This window comes from Rhea pennata, chromosome 3 (assembly GCF_028389875.1).
Source record: "Rhea pennata isolate bPtePen1 chromosome 3, bPtePen1.pri, whole genome shotgun sequence".
Classification (NCBI taxonomy): Eukaryota; Metazoa; Chordata; class Aves; order Rheiformes; family Rheidae; genus Rhea; species Rhea pennata.
Window position 1 is genome coordinate 60213055 of NC_084665.1, and position 24099 is coordinate 60237153.

Sequence of the window (24099 nt, forward strand, 5' to 3'; positions counted from 1 at the left end):
CACCAGATGATTGTGCTGCCATGCAGAGGACCCTTGCCAGGCTGGAGAAATAGGCCAGGAAGAGTCTCCTGAAGTTTAGAAGAGGAAGTGTGGAGTCCTGCACCTGGGAAGGAAAACCCCAAGCAGCAGTACTGGCTGAGGGCCAGCTGGCTGGAGAGTAGCTTTGCAGAAAAGGCCCTGGGAGTCCTGGTGGGCAGCAAGGTGACCGTGAGTCAACAGCCCTGCAGCAAAGAAGGGCAACAGTCTTCTGGGCTGCATTAGGCAGAGTATGGCCATCAGGTTGAGGGAGGTGATCCTTCCGCTCTGCTCAGCTCTGGTGAGGACACATCTGGAGGGCTGTGTCCAGTTCAATTTCCAGAGGTCCCTTCCAACCTCAGCGACTCAGAGATATCTGTAATTCTTTAGTCTCCACTTAGTTTATTAAAACAGAATGGATTGAACATTCTGAAGGTTTCTTAACCAAGACTTAACCGAGGCTTGGTGATGTCTGTAATTCTGTATCTTTTAAAGCCCATTCTGTAGTGCCCATGAAGCAGTGTCATTCAAAGGACACTTGAAACTTGTTCCTGCAGTTTCAGCTGCCTGTCTTGGGGGAGCCATTCACTGAGCACAGAAATTTCTGGAGTCTGCTCAACATATTAACATATAACATATAGCTTATGGCAAGTACCACCACACTAAAGAAATAACAGGTTTAGACCTTGCATAGCATAGGGCAAAAGAAATTTGGTGAACAGTGTTTATTTAAACATTATTGCTATGGTACAAAGGGTGATGTGGATATGTGTGCAGTAGGAGGCTAGAAAGAGAAGTGAGAAATTAAAACAACAAGAAGGAAAGTACTTTGAATGACTGGGGATTCAACTGGAATGAGAGACTATCCTGCAGTAGTAGTTTGATTATACACAATAGTGAAGTAGTTTTAAATGTCCAATTTACTTATGTATTCTTCTTTAAAGATTTATGGTTTGTATTTATTTTCACACAGCTGTAGATGAATTCACAATGTAGTGGAGTAGGCAATGGAGAATCAGTCCTTCAGTTCTTCAAAGGAGAGACTGAAGATGAAGTCCAAATCTTTAGTTGGCATAGGATAATTTTTTCCAGTGAAGTCAATGCAGCTACTTCATTTTACAACTGCTAGTATCTAGCCTAAATGCAGCAGAATGAGTAGAGAGCTGGAGAAGGTGAGGAAAAAATGCTATTTGTTAATATCTATTATACAGTTGAGAAGTACGGCCTAGAAACTTTCTTTGTTGTAGTGAAACTGAACCCCTCTTGGATCAATTGATGAATATGAATTGCACATCTTTTGAAGGATCTTGGAGAGAGTCTTGGGTCCACAGAAAAATACTCCAATACTGTTGCTGTAATCACAATAACAATGAAACATAAAAGTAGCACAACAAACCAAAAAAATGCACCTTTTGGCAGTCTCCAGTTTGGTTTGCAAATTTTGAAATGGCTTTTTGAGACATACATTTGAGAAGTGTTGTGTTAGTGTCGCAAAGGATTATTGTATGACTCTTGTAATACTTCAGTGTTTATTGCCTCATTACATTATTTATTTGGATTGCTATTTTGGAGGTCACATGTTATTTTAAATGGCTGTTGTTATTTTTGATCCTCCTAGCTTTTTTAAGACAGAGAAATAAAGACAAGGGCAAGCAGCACATCTCTTGGACTGAAATTTTGCTATACTTTCTCTCCAGCTATTTTTGTTTCAAAAAATAATGGACAGAAATCTGTTATTTCTGAGTTTTTATATTTTTTTCTTGTTAAGACTTCTCTACCTATGTATATTTTTTAAATGGCTGATTGCTTTTTTAATTTTGCCTGTAGGTAGTTCTCATAAAATAATAAGAACATTTCCAATGTAACAAACAGCTGTGTCTGTTACTGTTATAAGCAGCTCAAACCCTTGTTCTTTACTGCAAAGTGCCTTACAGGATTAGCTTTTAAGAACAGACACACAGTGCATCTTCCTTGAGAACATATGTATGCACACACGGAAACACACACTTCCTGAGCTACTGAGGAAAGCTGAATCTAGTTAAATAACATGAAGAGACAAGTGACAGCATGACTTTCAAAAAGTTTGCTCCTGTAAAGGAATGGCTGTAGATCTGATTTTGATGCCAAAGCCATTGTCCCCAGAAGTAGTGTTCTAGTATCGCTCAAGTGCTGTGTTACACTACGTTTACCCTAGACTGATACATTCCTGCTAATCTGCAAAAAGACACTGTTGTAGCCAAGAGAGACCCCCTGGACCTGAGTGTGGGAACTCAAAATTTAGTCAGTTCATGAGAGCTGATTGATCCTTCATCCAACAGAAACTCTCAAGGTTCTCTGCATCTTAACTTTCTGCAACTCAAACCAAGAAAAGTTTGGGTGTTTGTTCTTCAGGATACATTAGGAGCCCAAGAAATGTTTATTTCATGCAATGTTTTCTTTAAAAGGTTCAAGGCTGACCATAAATACGTGCGTCTTGACTTAGAAGCAAATACAAGTTCTACTATAAGTGCAAGTTCCATTCTACAAATATAAATACAATGTATAACTATATATACAAGTTTTGCTATAACTTTAATGCTAGCTTTCTAAGGAAATATCACAGCATGGAAAGTTAATGCCCATCTTCTTCCCTGAGTATCAGAAAAACAGATTTTTCTCAGTTGTACTTAAGAAAAATAACAAAACAATAATGTTTCAACTATAAGTTTAAAAACTCTGGTATTGCAATAGAGTCACTTTAAAAGGTCTTTCAAAAATCATATTTTCTACTCTTGGACTTTTTCTATTTTTAATCTTTCATATTTCCTGATTGTATTCACTTTGACCTCTATCAAGTAGTTTCTCTATTACTGTTATTTCTGCAATTTTATGGTATTCTCGTAGCTTACTGTTTTCTCTTTGATCCCTCTCCCTCCCTTCAGCTTTTTCTTGGGTCTTTTTCATCCTTAAAAAAGGTTTTCTTCCTTTTCTTTTTGTATCTTTGTCTCCCAAGTGCAGGCATTTATTTTCTATTAAAAGGTAAATGTTTGGAAATAATAGAGTCACAAAGATTCTGGAATTTTCTACTGCTGAACACAAAATATTTCAAATTCTTGCTTCAAAGGCTTTCAGGAACAAAGAAGCTTTTCACAGACCACTAGCAAATCCACCAAGTTCAAATGAACTGTCTTTGCCAGCAGAGATGAACTAATAACAGAACAGCATAGTCTTGCAAGAGCAGCCAAATATGTTAGGGGAACAAACATATCCTTGACATCATAAGAAAAAAATCACAGTTTATCTCTTTAATAACCATCTTCAAGGGAAATTAATGCTACTTTGTCCTTTGTGCAGGACAGTAATTGGATTGTGTGTTTCAATTATATCTGGACAAAGGCCAGGATATTGAAATACTTCTAAATATTAGATTTTCTTGTCCAAAAATTAGATTTTATTGGCATTCTCTTTCCGAGATTTCTTCATTAAAAGCTTCATTAAGCATAAATCTTCTTTCCACACAGCAAAAAAACTAAATTATTTTAAAAGGGTCATTTAAAAAGGTTCACCCTCCCTTCCTCCCGCTGTTTATGCTGAGAGAAGAGTTGCATAACAAGGTTAGAAGCTAACCTGCCTTACCTAGGATGATTTTCAGCTAGTTGCTTGAACTCAGTGTCCCAGTTTGGCCTTCCGTAGAAGGTCTTCTGTCTCAAACCAGTAATTACATCCTTCTTGTCATCATAATGTAGGGCTATGTGAGTAGCCTAAAGGCAAATTTACAAGGTAATCATTTTAGAATCAACAATGTGTATTCCAAGGAAGAGGAGAAAGCAATAATACTATCTCCGAATGAAAGACAGAAATATTAATTAAGGGAAAGAAAATTGCATAATTATCAAATGGCTGCACTCTAGCAAAGAGGGAGAGGGTGAGGTACTCTCTGAAGACTGTATAAAATGACTGAAAGCCTAAAAAGCACTTCCAAAAGTGACTTAGGCCCAGGACCTTGAAGGTGTTCAATTGCTTAAGATGCAATATTTGAAAGAAGTTGGAATTAAATACTTACCTTTACTGACATTGGCCTGAGGGCCAAAATCACTTTCACAAGCAGGTCTTAGATTCCTAAACCTCTAAGCAGCCTTTGAATATCACACCCTAAATATCCTTTATCGAAGATACTGCAGCAACCATTTTAAGGCTGAGCTGGAGTTTAGGAAAGGGAAGAAAGTTCAATGAAATCATGTTTGATGACAAATATTAGAAATTTTGTGCACCTTAGGAACTCCGGGTATGTCCAGAGTATTTGTTTTTTCTGCTCCTTGGAGAAGATATTAGCGCATATACTGAATGTTCAGTGGTAAAATCCTGGCTGTTTTGTTTCTTCTCCACAGGTGGAGGGAAAGGCAGGGAGTAGATAAGCTGAAATTGAGCACTGAATTAAGTAAGGTATATAGCTCCTGCTGTAAGAAACCAAATTCTGATTTTCATGGATTTTCTCATAGATCCTCTGCTGCACCTGTAACCAAGGTTTTTGAATACTTTTCAGGTATGCTTGAACATAAAACCACTCTCTCTCTCTCTTAGTTGTACTGCTATGGTGTAGGACAAATATTCTTGTTTTCATTGCAGACTATCAACATTACTATCACTGCTAAGAAATTACTGGAGGAAAGCTATGTTTAAAAGGGTTTGCATTCAGGCCATAGCATGAACTAGGTACCTCTTGCAGAAGTGGTTGCCAAAATTTGTATCTGTTTTCTGGGAATGCACTCTTGTGCTAATGAGTCTTCTGCATTGCTTGACAATTCAGTTATTCTGATCAAGCAAAACTGTCACAAGAGGTCTTGTTACTAAAAGATTTTTTTGTTAGTTTGGGCCAATGTCGTGGAGAACTTAATGTAAGAAAGACCTGAAATGTATTTAGTGAGTGGTGTGCAGGGGTGGGATTTATGAATTTTTACGGCAAAATTGTGCCACTCAGTAGATGAGCTATTTCCGTTCACATCAAGTGGAATGTTTTTAGGATTGTTGGTGTCAGTACTACATACAACTTATTGTGTTACTGATGCCTAGGAGTCTCAAGGGCATTACAAGGAGTACGATTTCTTGGCTAAGCAGAGACAGACATCTGACATATCTGTCCAGCCAATGACAACAGAGAATTCAGTAAGAGCTTGAAGCATTGAATAAACATTATAACTGAAAAAGTAAACACCCTCGCAATGATGGGAGATGTACTAGATGTGAATTGTCGCTCCTGCTTTGGTTCATCCTCACCTAACTACTGGTCATCTAAATGGAGAGACAGCTAGGAGACAAAGCTGTTTTTGTTGTTTACTAAAGGAGAAGTAAAGTTGAGCATCATTCAAATATTACTGATGTTGAAGCTCTCGTTCAGAAGAGTGATGAACTGGGATTTCCTTAAGATGAGTAGGAAAGACCTATAAGATACAGGAGCTCTGTGGATCTCTGAAGGTAGTGAACCAGTTGCCAAGTATAGTTCCCTGACCTAAGTAGGAAAAGCAACCTTTCAAAAGCACTCCACTCACAACCTTTTAGAAGTGGGATAACAATATTTTGTGCTCGGGATCTTCAGAAGCAAGGGAAGGTTCAGGGTTGGAGCGGACTGGCCCAACTCTAGAAGTACTTCTGCAGGCTCATAGCAGACTGGATGAAGGGATTTTGGGACAAGGCAGCGGCACTTTCAAAAGATATCGCAGCAAGAGGTGTTGTCTCCCTGCCCAACTTCTGCACTGACGTTTGTATAAGAAGGAAGTGGGATGCCATCAGCTGAGCAATGTTGGCAGCTTTCTGTTCTGTTAGGTTCTTGAATAGCTTCTTTCAAACCAAGTATTAGGTAATACCCTGTGATACTGTTAACACAGGGTCATGGCTTGTAGAACATTGGTAAAAGTGCCATATACTTCACAATGGGAGTGGATTTCTCATTTCAGAGAATGTTTGTGTACACTCCCTTAGGTACTAGTTGCATAAAAAATGTGAATACAGTCACTACCTGACATAAATCCTAAGGAAAGCAGAAAGAAACAGTGTTTTTTTGGCAGGGGAGGCAGGAAGAGAAACGCTCTATAGCGTCTTCTATTTTCTATCTCTACTAGGCAGTCCTTTCATTCAATAGAAACAGCAGGAAATAAAACAGTAGATCAAGGAGTTTCTATGAGAGTTTTTCTAGTAGGTACCTAAATCTATTTGCAATGTGCTCTGAGTGGTCAGCTGAAAAAAAAGAAAGAAAATCAACTCATTTGAGACTAGATAAAGACTAAGGAAGTTGAATAAAAGCCACTCAGTCTAAGAATTATGTGCCTTAAGGTGGGATGATCCAATGAAATTATGTTAATTTTAAAGCCAAGCTATGAAAATACTTTTTTAATCAATGTGAATTAGTCCATAAAATTCATTGCCATAATGTTCTGAGTGCAGCAGAGTTCAGAGTATACTGGACATGTATATGCACAACAAACGCTATAATAAATATTAAGAGTAAATAAGCTGACAGTTTTTATATAACTCTTTATATTTCAAAGCAAAATGTCAGGACTTAAAGATATGTGAACAAAATGTCCTTTCACAAACTTCTGAAAGACCTTCTGCACTTTCCTCTAGAATATCTGGTAATCAGCACTGCCCAGAACAAGATACAGGAGTAGGAGGATTACCAGCTTGATCTCTGTGTTCCTATTTTCCTGACTATGAGATGGAAACAGGCAGCCTGGTGTCTTTATATTTACAGTTCTTTGTCTCTCTGCTTCATCCATCATTCATTCAACTGTTCCTGTTCCATCTGTTACCATACTGAAAAAGCAAGGCACATTAACTCAGACTCATCTGAGCATCATTATTACCTGACTTTCATCCCAGCCAGTAAGAAATATATGATAACTTAGAAAATCATTTTTCCCTTTTTCAGCCATTTTTGCTTCCAAAAAGGATAGAAGATCAGCAAACCACTCAAATGCTGATGGGTCTCGACAAATCCAGTAGAAATAAACCTGTCAGAAAAAGAGTAGAGATTTAAAAAGAAGTAAACTTTCAATAAAACTTCTTAATGACTGAGTCAAATCATCAACTGTATAGTGCACTACTCTTCTTGACAGTAAACTTAAACATAGTCATGTTGTACATGTCTTGATGTAGAGTTTCTATCTTTTAAACAATTTTTTTCATCTGAAAGATTGAGTGACTATATTAATGAGTTAACATAGATAGGCAAAGTACAAGTTTCCCATGTCCCTCTGCCAGTGCCTCTCAACTTCAATTTATAATACCTAATCCTACATTTCTTGCAAATAACTTGATTACTCTTTGAAAAGTTGGATTGATTTTCAGTTACATTGAAAATAAAATTTCAGTTTCATCTAGCAGTGCAGCAAGGAATTCTATTTTTTCAAGACCTCATGCCACAGGTTAACATTTGATGTGGTCAGAAGTTATGATTATGTTCCTTAACTCAAATACCATATATAAAAGAGGCCACAGGATGTCCCTAGTTCTTTTTTAATTTGTTTAAATTACAGCATGTAATTTCTAAAGAAAAATGAAACTATAAAGTTATCAAAGAGGAAAAATCAACCACTATGCCATGATTTGATGTTCCAATGGTTAAAAACCTCCTCTCTAGGAAAAAAGTGCACTGTATTTCTCATGCAAATTTCTCTAGCTTCATCTCACATCTGCTGGATCTTATTTTACTGTTGTCTGTTAGATTGGAGAGCCCATTACTAAAGCTTTGTTTCCCAGGTATAAATTAGAGGCTGGGCTCAAGTCATCCTATAATCTTCTCTATGGAAAACCAAACTTTCCCAGAATCTGTCACTGTAAGGCACATTTTCAATCCTTTAATCATTTTTTGTGGCTTTTCTATGAATCTTCCTCATCTGTTGCACAGACACTCATAAACAGAGTTTCTTTATTTAAAATAAAAGCTAATTCCTTGGGATCTTGGCATAGAGTAATGCTTGCATTGGGAATCAGATCTTTCAAACGAGTTGGTTGATCACTCTCCATATGCTGGTGGAAGTCTTTCTTGCAAGAGTCCGTAGAATGGTATCTTCAACAGGATCAGGTGAAACTCCTCAACACCCCTGTTCTGCTCAGATTTTTTATCTAGCTGGCCCAGAGGCCTCTGTGACCGCTATGGTTTAATGTGATTGCTCTATGATTGATTGTGCATGATCAATTGTGATTGATATCATAACTACATACAAAGCATCTTCTAACTAGTTAACTACATACAAAAGACTGTCCAATGTGACTATTTCTACAGAAACAGATTCTACTGATCATTTTATATGTGTCTTATCTATGCACAAGCTGATCTATTTTGCAGCTAGAACCACCTGTGGAGACTCTAATTTGGCCAGATTACCCATTCAGGATCTTGATTAACACACTGAAACATGCTGTTGGCCTAGGCAGAGCAGCAGCTGCCTTGGAAAATCTTCAGGACAGTCTGAAATTCCTATCTGGAAACCTCTTCCACCAACTAGTCAAATGTTTTGCTGTGAAGATGGCTGGAAGTTCAGTCAATCACCAGATTTTAAGTCAGTCCACTATCTCAAACCGGTCCATCTGTGTAGAGGTCTAGATAGAGAGCACATGGACCACCTAGGGAATGAATGTCTACAGTGCGATGGCTGCGAGCCCAGACGCAACCCTAAAACCCCATTGTATACCTATAAGGCAAATTTGATTTCGAGTCTTATAAATTGTATACTTCACAAACATGGAAGAAGCCTAAAACTACACAATTTCAGATGAGAAAGAAATATCATGGAGGACAACATATAAATTCCTACCTACTGGACAGTTGGAGCATTTTTTATTGTGACTATGCTTTTTAATTTTGTTACAAAATTCCTTAATTTTTCTCCAGCTTATCTCTATTTGTGCTCACCAGGCCTCTTGTCTTTTATTATATCTCAGTATCAAAAGTAACGCGGAAGGTCTAACCCCAAGGCAAGCCTTCTGGGAGTTCTGGTGATTTGGAATTTGCCACTCTTTTCCACAGGATCAGTAAGAAGAAGATGCATATTAGACAATTCCAAAGTGAAAAGTCAGAGAAGACAGACACCAGGAAGCTGAAAGGAATTTCCCAGAAGATTTAATATACTAGCTTGTCAGACTTCTAGTAAGGTATTAGAAGAGAAATATGGTAACACCATGCTTCACTGGAGTTTTGGTGAAAAAGACTAACAGTAATGTGAGATGTTTCTTAGATATGAATGTACTGTAAGGGACCATCTGTAGTTTCTACTAGAAATACCAATGACGTATGATTGTAGGAAATAGAAATATAAAATTCCGGGTAAAGTAGGGTATTTTTATAGGCTATGAAGGAGTATCTGCAGAACTTTAGTGCCAACCATATTGCCTGTTTATTTTTTTTCCACTCTTTCAGCGTTTCACCTTAAATATAATCTCATTGCTTCACAAGGGATTGCTGCTGATTTTCACTGGCATAGGTTATGAGGAAAAGCAATCCTACTGTCTTTAAAGACTTTCATTTTTGTAACTAACAACAGCATTATTCTAAATCACCTGAATTATATAAGATTTGCAGCTTTAACCTTTATGTAGTTTTTGTATCTGAATTCTGAAGTCTTTGCTTACCCCAAGGCCTCAGCACCTTGAAAATCAGGCCACAGAATGCTGTCAGTCTGCATTACACTGTGGCTGTTGATTTGTAGTGAGAAATTTCTTCCCCAACCTCTATTTGATCAAGTTATTTCTCGAGCCTTTTCAGCAGTTCATTTTATGTAAGTATATATTTAGTACGTGTGTGTGGAGAAGAGGCGTGTGCTCCTAAATGAATAATGAGTAGTGCTAAGGGTAGCAACTGGGAGCATGTGGGCAGGATTAGGAGCCAAGTATATTCAGGGAAGGAAGAAGAAAAGCCAGATGATGAGCTGTGGCAATATGGGTCTTGGAAATGGGGACAAGAATATCAGGGTATGAAGCTTGAAGGAGTAGTTTTAACCAACTGGTTCCAGACTTAGCTGTCATGATAGCAGCCAGTCCAACCAAATCAGGTCAGCTTGCCTCCAGCACAGTTCTCCTGAGAAAGGCTATATCTTTCCAAAGCCACAGAAATTCGTTAAGCTCATCCCTGGTGCAATTCTGCTGAAACTGTACCTAGTGCACTGCCTGTAATTTTCATGATAGAAGTGGAGAGCATTTGGTAATGAATAAAGACTGTCATTACAAGAAGTATTTTTGCCTATGATTATAGGCTTAAAGAGAAAGAAAAAAGCTAGTGAAGAAGGCTGTCCTATGGGGAAGTATTCTCTTGCCTTAGATCAAGGAGGACGTCTAGTATAATATGTTAAAATAAATGCTATTTACAAAGGGCTTTTCCATTCTCTCTGCTGAGCATCCACAGCATTGTACAACATATGACATATATAATTAAAATACAATAAACACACAATAAAATTAATCCTTATTAACACTGTAGAATAAAGCCAGCATCAGTACATTTCTATAATTAAACAATTACTCTGAGTCCTACATTTTTTCTTGTAAGCCTTATACTATTAACTGGCTGCAATTATTTAGAACCCTTAAAAATCTGGTTTAGATTTATGTTTCATTAGTCTCCACCCACCCTACCCCCATCAGCTACATTCATCAGCTTGATGGCTTGCCCAAGTAAACTGTCTTAAATTTTCCAAGTGCTCTTTTTCCAAATTGAGTTAGATGCAGTATTGCTATTAATCAGATTGTAATGCAGGGTTTTGAGTGGTCGCTTATTTCTGCACTACTCCACTCCCTTGCAATGTGTGCATATTTATCATCTGGTTTTCCCCATTCTGAATTTTGTACAGCAGACAAGAGCAAGAGCTTTGATGCATCTTTCTTGTAAGGTGAGAGAAAATACTTTGTAAATCAGCTTCATATGGATAGTCATTAATAATTATCTGTTGATGAGTATCCATCCGTTTCTCTTCCCCTCCCTGGAGACAGAAGTGGAGCTGTCCTCTGAGCAAAGCCAGCTCTTTGGCAAAGAGGTGTAAAAGGTGATGAACAGGGGGATGACCAGGGAGAAGCCTCCATCACTGGCACTTGCTGCTCTGCCTTCGACACAAAGCTGCTCCCTGCTTCCCTATCACACGTACAGTTGGGCACCTCCCTGCAAACGCCCCAGTTCTGCCTGCTCCTGAATTTACTTACCATACTACCCATGGGCTGCAGAGTACCAAAAAAGGTCAGAGATTCAGCTTCACTTAACTGATCCACTGGGCCAGTACAGCAAAGTCACAGCAGTTCCTGTAGCCAAGGGCATGCCAAAGAGTGGGATTTGGCAGCCTGAACAACAAGGCACTAATTTAGAGCTATGATGACAGCAGGCAGCCTTTCATATAAATGCGGGACAAGGTCCAAATTCACACCACTGAATGTCTAGCAAGAGGCCTACACTATTCTGCCTCAATATCCTTTTCTAGGAGGCATTCTCGGGAGATTAGGTGGGCTGGCAAGACCAGTCAGCAACTAGCAGTCAACCCTGTTGAGGCAAAGGCTACTTTTCAAAGACAGCTCAGAAATACAATTACATTTAAGAGCATAAAGGACAAGAGTTTTTAGCTTTTCAGACAAAAATATTTTGCTGAAAAGCCTGTGGGAGGGGGTGCAACTCAAAGTAGAACATTACCTCTGGTAGGAAATGGCCAGGTGGAAAGCAAATAAGAGACCATTCTTATTTTCCACACAATATGTAGGTGAAATTATTGCCACAATATGCTGTGGTTGTCAAAGGTCTACATGGGTTCAAAAAGCAATTAGACAAATTCATGAAAGAACACTTTACTAAGGGTTATTAAACACAAAGACACAGCTCTTGTATCAAGATATTACTGAACTGCAGGTTGCTTAAAGGCAAGAAAGTATTCACCAAAGAAATATCAGTATATGATTTTCCAGTCTGTATACTTTTCCCTAGGCATTCATGAACAGCCGCTGTTGGAGATAGGATATTGAACTAGATGGATCTTTGGTAAGACCCAGTACAATCATTCTTAAGTGCTTATATAGGGTAAAAGGGATACCTAATCTCTTACGCTAATATTTGCTAATATTAGGGTCTGATGGATCAGTACAATTTCATCAACTTCAGCAGCAATTGGTCTAAAAAATGAGACCCACTAATGTGAGTAAAGATCAGTATATGTATAACTAAAGCCAGTAGAAACAGTCCAGCCATGACTAGTAGTAGCTCTCTTCCTCATCTCAAAAAATGATAGGGAAATGAAGGCTCTACAGCTATTTAATTGTGAAGAATCAATTAGATAAATGTGTATGCCTTTTGATTTGCTACGTTTTTTAAATTATACAGCTGCAGACATTATGGAAGCTATGAGTATTTATATCTCAACTGTATGTGGGCAACACTAAGAAATATTAGTTCAATAAGTGTAATGATAGCTGTACTCTAATCAAAACGAAGTTGTTCAAAAAAGAAAAACCTCTTATTTATTTCCTTAATAGACATTTCTATGGTACTCATCATGGCAGAAAGAGAGCGCTGAATACTTGGAGGAAGATTAAATTATTTGTAATTACACCACAAGTGGAAGCTTTCAACCAATGGAAAAAAAGGTGGCACTACCGTGAGATTAATCATTCTCACTAAAATGATGGCTAAATTTTTAAAATAAGCTGTGAACTTCCCCAGCACCTTCATCCAGGATTTCAAAATATTTTACAAACACTGACTTCATAAAGTGTGAAAATAAGCATTACTATTCCCAGTGTACCAGTAAAGAAGCCAAGATACAGAGAAAGAATATATAGAAATCATTATATGTTTGTATTTAACAGGAATTCAGAGAGAGTGAACTCTTTATAGCAAAAAGCTCTGGTAGGATACACCATGCATTTAGCTCTGTAGGTTTACCTGCATAGGATTCTCCCAAAGCTATGGATGAACACCCTGAAGTAAACTATGCTCTCAATGTATAGTTAAATTGAGCTTGTTTTCCCCTTAAGATAACAACAGCAATGATAATAATAACAATTTTACATGTATACATACATAACAAAATATACATATATAACATATATACATATGTGTCACTCGCCTTCCAGTGGAAAAAACCCTTCTGGTACAGTGGGAATGTTTGCAAGTACACTTCTTTTCACATCCAGTACATATTTTCATTTTTATTTCTCTTCCTTCCCAGTGCTTTCTCTACCTCAAAGATTCTGCCTGGCAATTTGAACCTCTCCTCAAACTCCTCAGTTATTAAAATCCCAGATCCTTTTTCAGTGGCAGCTTGTCGTTAAGATGCCTATTTTTACACACTTTAATTTGTAAAGATCAGTCTCTTGGTCCTGCATTCAACTCCATATGCACTGACCCTCTTAGAGATCTGTCCACTCAAATGCAATTTCAACATCTGTTCTTAAATGTGAAATGCTGAACAGTTCTCAGTTCAGCTTTTACATCATAAAGTGAGCTAAAATAAGCTGTAGGGTCCATGGGCTACCACTTGCCACCATGAAGAGAGGATAGGACATGTAGCTGATTTTTTTTTCTGTTACCTTCTCATTCCTCGGTCTACCTCACCGTTATCTCTTCTTCACCTGTTCTCACCCAATGCTGCTTCATGTATCTTTAGCAAAAACATACAATACACTAGCAAATTAAGAGTATGTTAACTTAATTGGTAATATCCATGCCTTACAGTCCCCAACATATTTTTTCAATGAATTAAATGAAGTTGTTTGCAGGCAGCAATGTGCATCTTTATATATGCATCTCATCTCGCATTTAGAAGGCCATTTTGTATTCCTTTTATACCGACTAATATCCTTCTGATTTTCCAAGATGGCAAAAGTAGCTAATAGTTGCCGAATGCAGCATTCCGGATCAGACACTCAGCCAAAGGGCCCTCATGAAACCGGTAGCTGAACAAGGAACGTGTTCTGCTCTTCAGGACTGTCTGAGATGAATTAACAGTATGTCTCTATAAGAAAGAGATCAAATTTCTAGCTCTCTACCTACCTACCTTCCTATCTGTCTATTTGCATTCCCTGTTTGTTTCCAATTACTACTGAAAAACTGATTCTGTAATATTTAATAAAAAAATATTTCAGTGAAGGCTACCTTTTTCCATCTGGAAATGACAGTGAATTCTGAAGACCCTACCATGCAATAGCAACTGAAACAGCTGGAAAGCAGAAAGGAGGTAGAAAAAAGCTTCAGTAAAGAACAATAGTTGAGGTGTAGATAGGCAAGTCACGTTCACTGATGTAACAGGCTGCTGCTTCTCTCCCCTTGGAGCCCGCTGGCCCCAGCTGTGCCTCCTTCCGGGGCAGCTCTGGGACGTGCTTGACTGTCTGCTAGCAGATTCTGCTCCCTGCACCAGCAGAGATGGATCAACCAAGTATTGCCTGGGCTAGTAAGCCAGACTGGCTCCCTGAGGGGTCACAGAGGCGGCAAAGGAGAGGCGTAGGAAAAGACAGGAGAGAGAGGGGACTTGTGCAAAGGTACCTGCAAATGGGGGAGCAGAAGAGGTTATTCACACCAGCTCTCGTGAGCTACCAGCCTTATGTGCCTAAACGAGGAAGCTAGTTTTTCCATTTTTCAGTGCCTTGCGAGTGCCTGCTTCTTGGGGGGAGTTAGAGCAATCCAGTGAGTTTCCAGCTCTGAATCACCTCTTCAGCTTTCACAATATAAGCTCATTTGTGGAACTTTTTAAAAGAGTGATAAATTTTCCCACCTACCTTCTGCAGCGTCAGTGCTGTGCTAGGATTGCAGCATTTGTACCAAATGGATTTTAGAACAGAGGCAAATGGTGTGACTCCTATTCCTGCCGCAATGCATACGCTCACTCGGTAGTGAAAAACATCTGTAGTTGCAGCTCCATATGGTCCATCCACAGCCAGTCTACAGCAGCAAGACATTTAGTTAAGAATCAGCAATGTATCAAAGGGATGTAAAAGTTAAAATCCGCTGGGCTACATTTTTAAAAATTGGGCTTCTGTTGAACATATTAAAATGGAAGAAAGATAGACATGTCTAAGTTGGCATATGAATTACACATATAAATGCGTACAATTTTCAGAGGTTGCCATTTAATAGCAAAGCAACTTTTTTTCCTGAAATGAGAGAACAAGAGCACCCATGTAGTTTTGGGGCCTAGCCATCTATTTAAGCATGCAATTGCAATTTTCTGGCTTTCTGGAATGTGATTAGTCATATAAATGCATGTCCAAATTTAGCTGTGGAATTTGCATATTTAATTATGAATTACTGAAAAGTATTCTGGTTTTAGAGCTTTATTTTATACACTGTATATATCAAAGCAGAGAGGAACAGATTATATTAATCATTTTGAAAAGTTATCTATACGTGTAAAAGTAATAAAAGAAAAAGCAAGAAAGAAGTCATCATATGCAAGACAACTACTATTTTCTCAGCTCTTTCAAAGAAATCAGAATTAAAAACCATACTTTTTTGGCAATAATATTGTACTTAGTAACTGACCTAAAGGGGAAATTTTTGAGCAGAATGACTTGTTTATGTTACTTACTCCTATAATCAGCATTGTGGATGTTGAAGCATTCATTTTGGTCAAAATTAGAGAAGGAAAAGAGTACTAAATAATCAGAACCATTCCCCCAGAAACATGGAATGTAAATATACACTAGACTTCTGAGTACTCTGTCCAGTCTGTCTTTAAATAACGTAAATGAGAGAGCTTCCATTCCCTTCTCTGGAAGATTGTTTCACAATCTAACGCCCATTTTCAGAAAAAATGAGTTTCCTCTCTTCCAGCTTTCCTCTTGCCTTGTGCTCATTATTGCATGAATCATCTTAAAAATTCAGTTTAAATAGTACAAACAAGTGTGCAGACATACAAAGTATGAAGTGTTTTAACAAGAAAAGAAAGGGTGGATCACTAAGTGACGGTATGCACAAATACAGGGATGCAACATATCTCAAACTCTACTGTTGCTTTCCTTATGTGTACCTAAAAATCTTATCATTCCCTTTCATTTGTACTTGCCACAAGGTTTGTTTTTATGTCAATATTTCAAATGGCCTGCAAGTGCAATCTGAAACAGCTACTCAAGGATAACTTTTGAAGATTTGGCCTCAGATATAAACAAAGTAAACTATTTTTGGTATATGATTATTCAGATTATTGCCCAACCCTGTGCTTTCTGAGCATTCAAAACTTCCTGTAAAACAGGGTTAATTTAAGATATGAAATGCAAAGCTTTTCATTAGATATCTAGATTGCACAGATAGAACATTATATATATATACATATGTACTTACATATTTATATAAAGTACCTAAGAACTGCTTTTGGGTAAACTTTCTATATAGTTCCATGTGAAGTTGGTAGCAATTCTCATTATTGTTAACCAATTGAGAAAGACTGATCTGGATGGAATTTCAAGAGATTATTGATTCTCTCTCCACGCTACAAGACAGGATCAGTTTTATCTAAATCATTCTTTACAGATATTTGTCTAGTCGGTCTACTCCTAAACCCTCTGGTGGCAGAGATTTCATAATCTATTTGAAAGCCATGCTGTTCCTGTAGCTAGAAAGCTTAGACTAATACAAAGACTCAGAGAAGCAGGGAGGAGAAAGAGAGAAAAAACAACCTATATGATCCATTCATTTGATATAGAGACCACGGAGGAAGGTAGGAAGATAGTGAATAAAGTGGCAAAAAAATTACCTCTTCATTTACCAAGAGAGGACTAGAAAATAGAGATGTAAAATATTTCTAACTATGCTTTGAATTGTCCACATTCTTTATGTCTATTTACACAATTTCATTAGAAAGAAGTCTTGTATGTTTGGAGAAGATAGGGAAACTATTTAGTTTGAAAAAGTAACATTAGAGAATTCCTCTGTTATTTTTGAAACTTAGACATCCTAATCAACAGGAATGTGTATTATTCCTGATCCTAAGAGGAGTAAGATTTTGGGACAATGTGCTAAAACAGTAATAATGTGAACTAAAAAACCCTAAGAAACATAAGATGGAATTTAATAATTTTTATAGTAATAGTCTGTTCTATACTCTTATCTTTTAAATTAACCAGAAATCACAGCTAACAGTCTTTTCTACCTATATAAATGTGTGTATATTTTATTTTAGTCCTCTTTTATTAATTACAACATACATATTTTATTTTTAGAACTTTACCTTACAGTTAAGTTGCTAAATATCTTCTGTCTTCTGCTCAGTTTTTGCTATATCTTATTTTTTAATATAGTCACTGATTTGGTTATTATTTTTAAGAAACTGGTACCTTGCTTTATTGCTAGCTTAACTATTGAAATATTCTTTTTAATATATTGCAAGAAAGCAACTGAATGATGGCATTAAGCATCCTAACAGGATTAAAAAGAAGAGACTTCATATATGACAGCACCGTTAATTTCAACCCTGTATTGTGGCCAGCAACATTTGATAACATTTTCTCTTTCTCATTTTTCACACTGCCTGTCAATCACTTCAGACCATTCCTGTCCCAGTTCTGCTGAAATTGTATACTTCTCATTCCAGTTGCCTTCAGTAAAGGCACAGCTTTCATTTCTAATTCTTACTAACTGATATAAGGCAAGTTTTCTTCTCAGTCCCTACATTCTAGTATGCCTGTGAAGCTTGATGGCATCTATAAGCTTTTTAGGGGAATGTTCTTTAGCATCCAGGTCCCATTAAATTGTATAAATGCAGTTAAACAAGTGCCCTTTGCTGCTCAGCTTTACTAGAACTCCCTCATCAAAACCAATTTTCTAAGGGGAAAAATAGCCTTTTCAGGTCTGAGCCCTACATACTCCACTAGAATTCAAATTATCTTGTGCCGGACTGTTTTCTTTCCCTAGAATCTTCACTATAGCAGCAAATAGCTAAATGGTTTGAATTTGTTACATATTTAGTTAGTGTAAGGCAAGGTAGCTCCATTAACTTCAGTGGAGCCCTGTTGACTTGAACCAATGAAGAATCAACCTGTTTGCATTAGTTTGCCAAAGACACAGAATTTAAACGCTGATAACCTTTGTAAATTGGAACAGATCTTGGACATCAGCAACAGAGTTGAGAGATACTGCTGGAAAAAATAAGGTGCCAGCAGAAGTTTCTGGGGCCGCAGAATATCTAGGGGAAAAACGTCAGTCCAGACATTTGGATACCAGGTGATGGATGCCATCAGAAGAATATATTCAGGCAAATAGCTAACAGATAGCTTCAAATGTCATTTTAATTCATAAATACTCACCTATTGAAATGGATATCTACAGATATAGTTGATATAAATATAGATGATACATATATAGATAGATATAGACATAGATATAAGCACAGATGGACTTTAAATCTTGGGTTAGTGATCAGGTCTTCCTGATAGCCATTGTCCTAAGTTCATGACCATGTTTGCTTATAGCTCTTTAATAAAATGATATATTTATGGACCCAGGACTGTGATCTAATACTGTGCCACAAAGAATACACACAAAATTAATTAAAATTAAAATGTTAAAATTTATTTTAAAATGTAAAATTAACATTTTGAAATGTATTGTTTATTATTCAAACCTTGGTAACATCCACAGTTCCCTGAAAGCTTTTTCCTCTGCTTCAAAGGCCTTGAAGAGGGCTGCAGTCCAGTCCCCAGCTACTCTTATGTGAACACTGAAGAATTCTTCCTCAGGAGCTGAAGTGAGCGTGAAAGGATGCCACTCCAGCTGTGAGACAGATGAGCACTGCAGAAAGATGTATTGGCCGGGTTCCATTTTAAAGCCGCTTTTCTTCATATGAAGCTCAAGGACTCCAGAGGAATGCATCACCACCTAAACAATAGTAAAGGGGCCTATTTTAAAATAGAGCCTATAAAAAGGGCCCTAAACAATAAAAAGGGCCTATTAAAAAGGTGAATGTTTATTACCATTCAATTACAGATGACTTTATAATCATTTATGCTTGATTTCAACCAAAAGTTAATAAAAATTAGGATACATAGTAGTTTTTAAAAGTCTTGTAGATAATGATCTATTCTATACATTGTAGTGCTGTTGCTGCCCAACAGCTTGAGAGCACTTACAGTATGTAACATGTGACAACTTGAATTATGAGTCTAAGAAGCAGAGTAAAGGCTGTAACAAATCAAAACTTTGACAACTTTCTATCTTAGTGGAGTCCAGGCAAAAGTATTCTTTAATTGACTGGAATGATTTTTCCAGTTTTACCCTCAAGTAACACAATTGACTGATATGGGGATATTGTTGATTTTGGAAGAATCAAGCCCAATGAGTTCAGTTCTAATACACTCTTATTAAGAGCTCCTCTCAGTTAAGCAGCCAGTTTTATACGTCACATGTACTATACTCAAGACTCTCAGATCACGGCCACTTTATGAAATCAGCACCACATTCTATCCATCATACTTTTCCCCTCATACAAGATAAGCTTGTTTCTGATTGCCAGCTAGATATGTGAGGACTGGGCTGCTTCAATAGCAGCATTCCTGATTCATTCTGCTGTGTATTAAATAGGCCCTAGGTACATAAAGATATTTACAGCCAGGATAAATTGTCACAGTTGTACGGATATTAATGAAGCTTTGACAATTTACACTAATTGATAGTATATTCCTCAATCTCCTGGAAGACTTCAGATTCGAAAGCAAAAACTGTATCCTACTGAAATCAATTGTTTCTGTGCCATTTACTGCAGTAGTATGTGTGTTTCACTTCAGAAAAAAGAGATATTCTCTGACCAGAGGTCTGTGTTACGGTGGTAGAGTCTAATAAGTCTGGTACTTTGTCAATCAAGTTTGATCCCATATGGAATGTACTTACAGATTTGCTACTGGAATAAATGGAAAACATAAAATCAGTACTTGGTTGAAACCATAGTACTCATGTAAAAGCTGCTGAAACTAGAAGCAAAGAAGAAGATCACAATATAGAGAAATTATCAATCAAAAAAAAATCATTGGCATTCAGTTCTTTTTATGCAGTTATGCAAGCTACATAGCCTACCTTAGTAATGACCACCTCCTGTCGAAATCTCCAAAATCTAATGATTCTTTCACAGATATACAACACCACAGGACTTAAAATCCACTTCCATGCCTGTAGAAAGTTGCATGTTAAAAACCCACAAATGTATTTTAATTTCTTCAAAAATATTTTACATTTCTGGCATAAAACAGCAGTTCTCCTAAAAGATGATGATGTGAATTCTCTTCTGTGATTTTGGTCCATCTTTCTCAAGACAGTATTTCTTGTGCTATGGTAACAATTCTGGCTTTCCCTTAGAACAGACATATGGGACTCCTTCACGGACACACTCCAAAAGCGGTGCTAATAGCCATCTGTATTCTGGCCAAGAACCAGCTTTAAAAATCTATTCCTACTAACAGGCAAAAAGATAAATTTATTTAGGAGTTATATAGAGATGTTAATGGACATAAGGAGGTATAGATGCATGTGTTTATACAATACTACCCATGGCCTTACTATTTCGCTGCTCTTTAGAGACTAAAAAATTTCAGAAGGGTCAGATAGGAGTAGCTGTCATTGTCAGCTGTGAATTTACTGATGATGCATGAAAAAACTTTAAGTCCCAAATATTCAATTAGAGGAATAGGATACACTTCCATTTAATTCATTAGTCTGCTCTGTATCAGTAAATGTGTTTTGTTGACCTAGGATACCAAGCTGATCATACTTTAAGTATTGTACATGATTGCTGTACTTGTACTTGCTGATCACTCGTATGTACTGATCACTTTAATAATCAAAAGTACTTGGCTATTTCAAGTATACTAGCTGATTATTTTATTCTGTTGTACTATGATAGCTTAGGTAATTAGATGTAATTCAATCTTCAGGATTAAAAATTTCAGTTCTTTTTGTCTATAGAAGATACTGTTTTATTTCCAGTCTAATTACATACATAGATCATTTGAGCTAACTGAAGACTCCAAAATCATGTGGTTTTTAAAATCTCCAAAGAGTAACTTTACTTGCTGAAACATTGACTTTGCTCTGCAAGCTGGGTAACACAGGTTATAAAGTATCTTTTATGAGAGGCAAGCCATAAAATTATGTGGCTTCCTTAGAAAGTGCTAAGAGGATGGAGTGGCAATTTCCCAAGGTTAAGTCTTGAAAATTAAATTAAAAAAATGCATGATTTAATAATGGGAAGAAGCCAGCATAATCCAGAAGATTCTGAGTTAAAGCAGAAACTCAACTCATCCGTTGTCCCTAAATACTACAGGTGTCTCTGCACAGTGGGTAATCTCACATATCTTGAATATATTAGCATATATCAAGCCACAGTAATGATGAAACCTGTTTTTCCTCCCCTCTATTTGTGCTACCTATAAATAAAAGCATGTGATGGGAATGTTAAAACTGCAGGCTATCCTCAGAGACAGGAGCTCGGTTCAGGTTTTAAATACGCCATTGCTCTGAAATGCCTTTTGGTTGGTTTAGGACAACGGCATCAACAGGAAAGGGAGGGCTGCTAAGCAACACCACTTCTGGCTAGATAATCGGGACATCTGTATTCTTGCGCAATTGGTGATTTCCTCTTGTAATGAGAATTTGCTGCTGGGGCAGCAAAGGCTCAGGAGAGAACATGAGAACAGAAGTTTGGATGCTCTGGGTATGACTGAAGAGCTTCAGTATCTCCAGTGGGAACCAGATCAGGCTTCCATGGGCTGAAATATGGAGCAGGAACAGGTGTGGCTTTACTGGGAGATGGGCTTGTCGCATTAGCCTCCCCCAGGAGCAATGGCCAGCAGGGCCAGTCTGGTGTCCCCAAACACATGTGACTGATCACATCTGCATCTGCCCCTGTAGGCACTGCAGAGGTCTCACCAGAGATTTTTATTCTCTGAAAGAATTTTTGCTAATCAAGTGTCAGGTATTAGACCACAGAGCATTACCCACCCAGCAAAACACTATTCTTATAGATGATCTATATGCCATATGGTGATATCACAAGTCATTGAATGTGACTGCAAGTATGGCCTTGGGTATGCAGGAAACTGTGGCATACTAGGTTTAACACAGAGAGGTGGAAGTTCTCTCTGGCTTTATGATAATGAATGTCAAGACATGCTGTTGGAAGCAAGCTTGTGTCTGTATTCACAGTGCATAGTGAAGTATTGATTTTTATGGCGACACTGTAGCTGAAATTTTTAGAGAGGCATTCACTTTCTCATTAATATGCAGGTTGGACAGTGGCTAACAATAGTTTAGTTTAAGAAAAATCTATGTCAGCCATTAAAAGAGCTACAAGATACCGAATGCTAATTATTCCCTGTTAAGATTTCTTTTGGTATTTTTTCTTTTTTGGAATGAATAACAAAAACTTGCATATGAGCAAGCAAAATCTTTAGTTGTAAATGTTAAATGATTTTGCTTAGATGCTAGACATCTGACATACTACACAAGTCTGCTACTTAATTACCCCCTGTGGATTTGCAATCCTGTTGCAGCAAAACCACCCTTCTGTGGGACATTTTTCCTGCTTTTCTCCTATCCTTTTCATAACTCTCATTTTCAAATTCTCTCCTTTTTACCTAGCTTAAGATCTCAAGGCTGGATGATATGAAGTACGTGCCCCAAAGCAAGGGCATTTTATCTCCAACTTACTTTCCCGTGATATTTAGAATATACATATTAAAGCATTATTAGTTACAATAATAATAATAATTTGCATCCCTAGATTTCCTGTTCCATTGTATTTTCTGTATCACTATGCTTATAAAATTTTCACCTAGAGACTGTATTTGTGCAACAAACACATCAAGGATATTGGTGACACAACAGATTAAATAGAGACCAATTCTGAAATCAATACTCTTCAACGTGAGTTTTGCCTAACTAAATGATCTTCCAGAAATAATAATTATTTATAACATCAAAATTTTATATAGCACCCTTTATTTGTGTATATTTGTACAAGTAGGAATCACTACTTGTGAGGTTAGGTCATGGAACAGAAATATAACATAACTCTTGAAACATTATGCTAAATGCCGGTTAATAGCAGCATACACTCCAACCACCTATTTCCTCAGACATTTGGTCTCTTAAGGGACAGCATTCAGTTAAGAACAGAAGACAAACATCACTCTTACCACAGGTCTGTTGCCTGAAAACTGTGGCAGGGGACACTGAGCGGCTTTCTCCCATTCCAGATAGTGATCTTTACAGTAAGTGACATTGTGAAGCAGCAGACTCTGAGGTGTCTGACCTCGAACAAGCTGACTTAAAACAAAAATATTCATCAGTGATATCCTTCTTTGCAATTTTGCTAAGTATCTGTAGGTTTTATACTATTACTTGAATGCAGATCTACATTCAGCTGAATGTTCAACTACTACCTCTTTCAAGCCTGTTCTGCTCTCTTGTTCAAAACATATTTCCTTTAGGTTTGCCATGATTTTTCTACGACATTAAGGAGTGCTATATGTAAATGCATCTGAAGATGGCAAGTCCTTGCACAGAATACATACATTTAGGTGTCTGTAGCAAAATTTGAATGCAGGTTCTTCGGAGCAGATGCCTATACCTCTTCTATATATATATGATACTCTGGTATTGTTTAGAAAAATTATAAAGCTTAATAGTGACAGACATTCTCTTTTCTTTGCTGCTTTCATTTTTGAAAGCTGAAAATAAAGTTGGAGGACTGTAATGAGATGTGTGCTTTCTAAACATACTAAATTCTAGCTTCTTTACTTCAGAAAATGTTAATGACGTGAATTTTCCCAAACACATCAATACAGACTAGTCAGTTTAAATGGGTTTCAGCTGGTGTTGATTATGGGTAGGGAAGGAAGATTTTTATAGTAAATCCTATCTATTTCATACTGTTTCTCTTTATTTTCCCTCCATGCTTACTTTGGATTGACAATGTTAGCCTGTCCTGCAATTGTGTTATAAAAGAGTAGAGAATAAGAACTGCCTTCTTTCATGTGTCTGTGTCATGAACTGCTACCTCCTAGATAGAAAAAGAGAGAAAAAGGCTCCAGTGGGCAGTTGCTTTTGTTCAGTCTCCTGGGAAGGAGGAAGAGATGGGAAGTGGATGAAATCTTGGTTTT

General features: G+C 37.3%; 1 protein-coding gene across 1 annotated transcript in view; it reads right to left on the reverse strand.

Moving 5' to 3' along the window:
• Positions 1-1240: 1240 nt before the first annotated feature.
• The window catches only part of NOX3 (NADPH oxidase 3), a 39441-nt gene continuing 16582 nt past the window's right edge, over positions 1241-24099 (reverse strand). The window contains exons 7-13 of the mRNA XM_062573736.1: positions 23134-23263; positions 20018-20110; positions 18573-18826; positions 14734-14896; positions 6855-7001; positions 3631-3755; positions 1241-1367 (exon numbers count right to left, since the gene is read on the reverse strand). Coding sequence (XP_062429720.1) covers positions 1241-1367; positions 3631-3755; positions 6855-7001; positions 14734-14896; positions 18573-18826; positions 20018-20110; positions 23134-23263 — 1039 coding nt within the window. The remainder of the gene's footprint in view (positions 1368-3630; positions 3756-6854; positions 7002-14733; positions 14897-18572; positions 18827-20017; positions 20111-23133; positions 23264-24099) is intronic.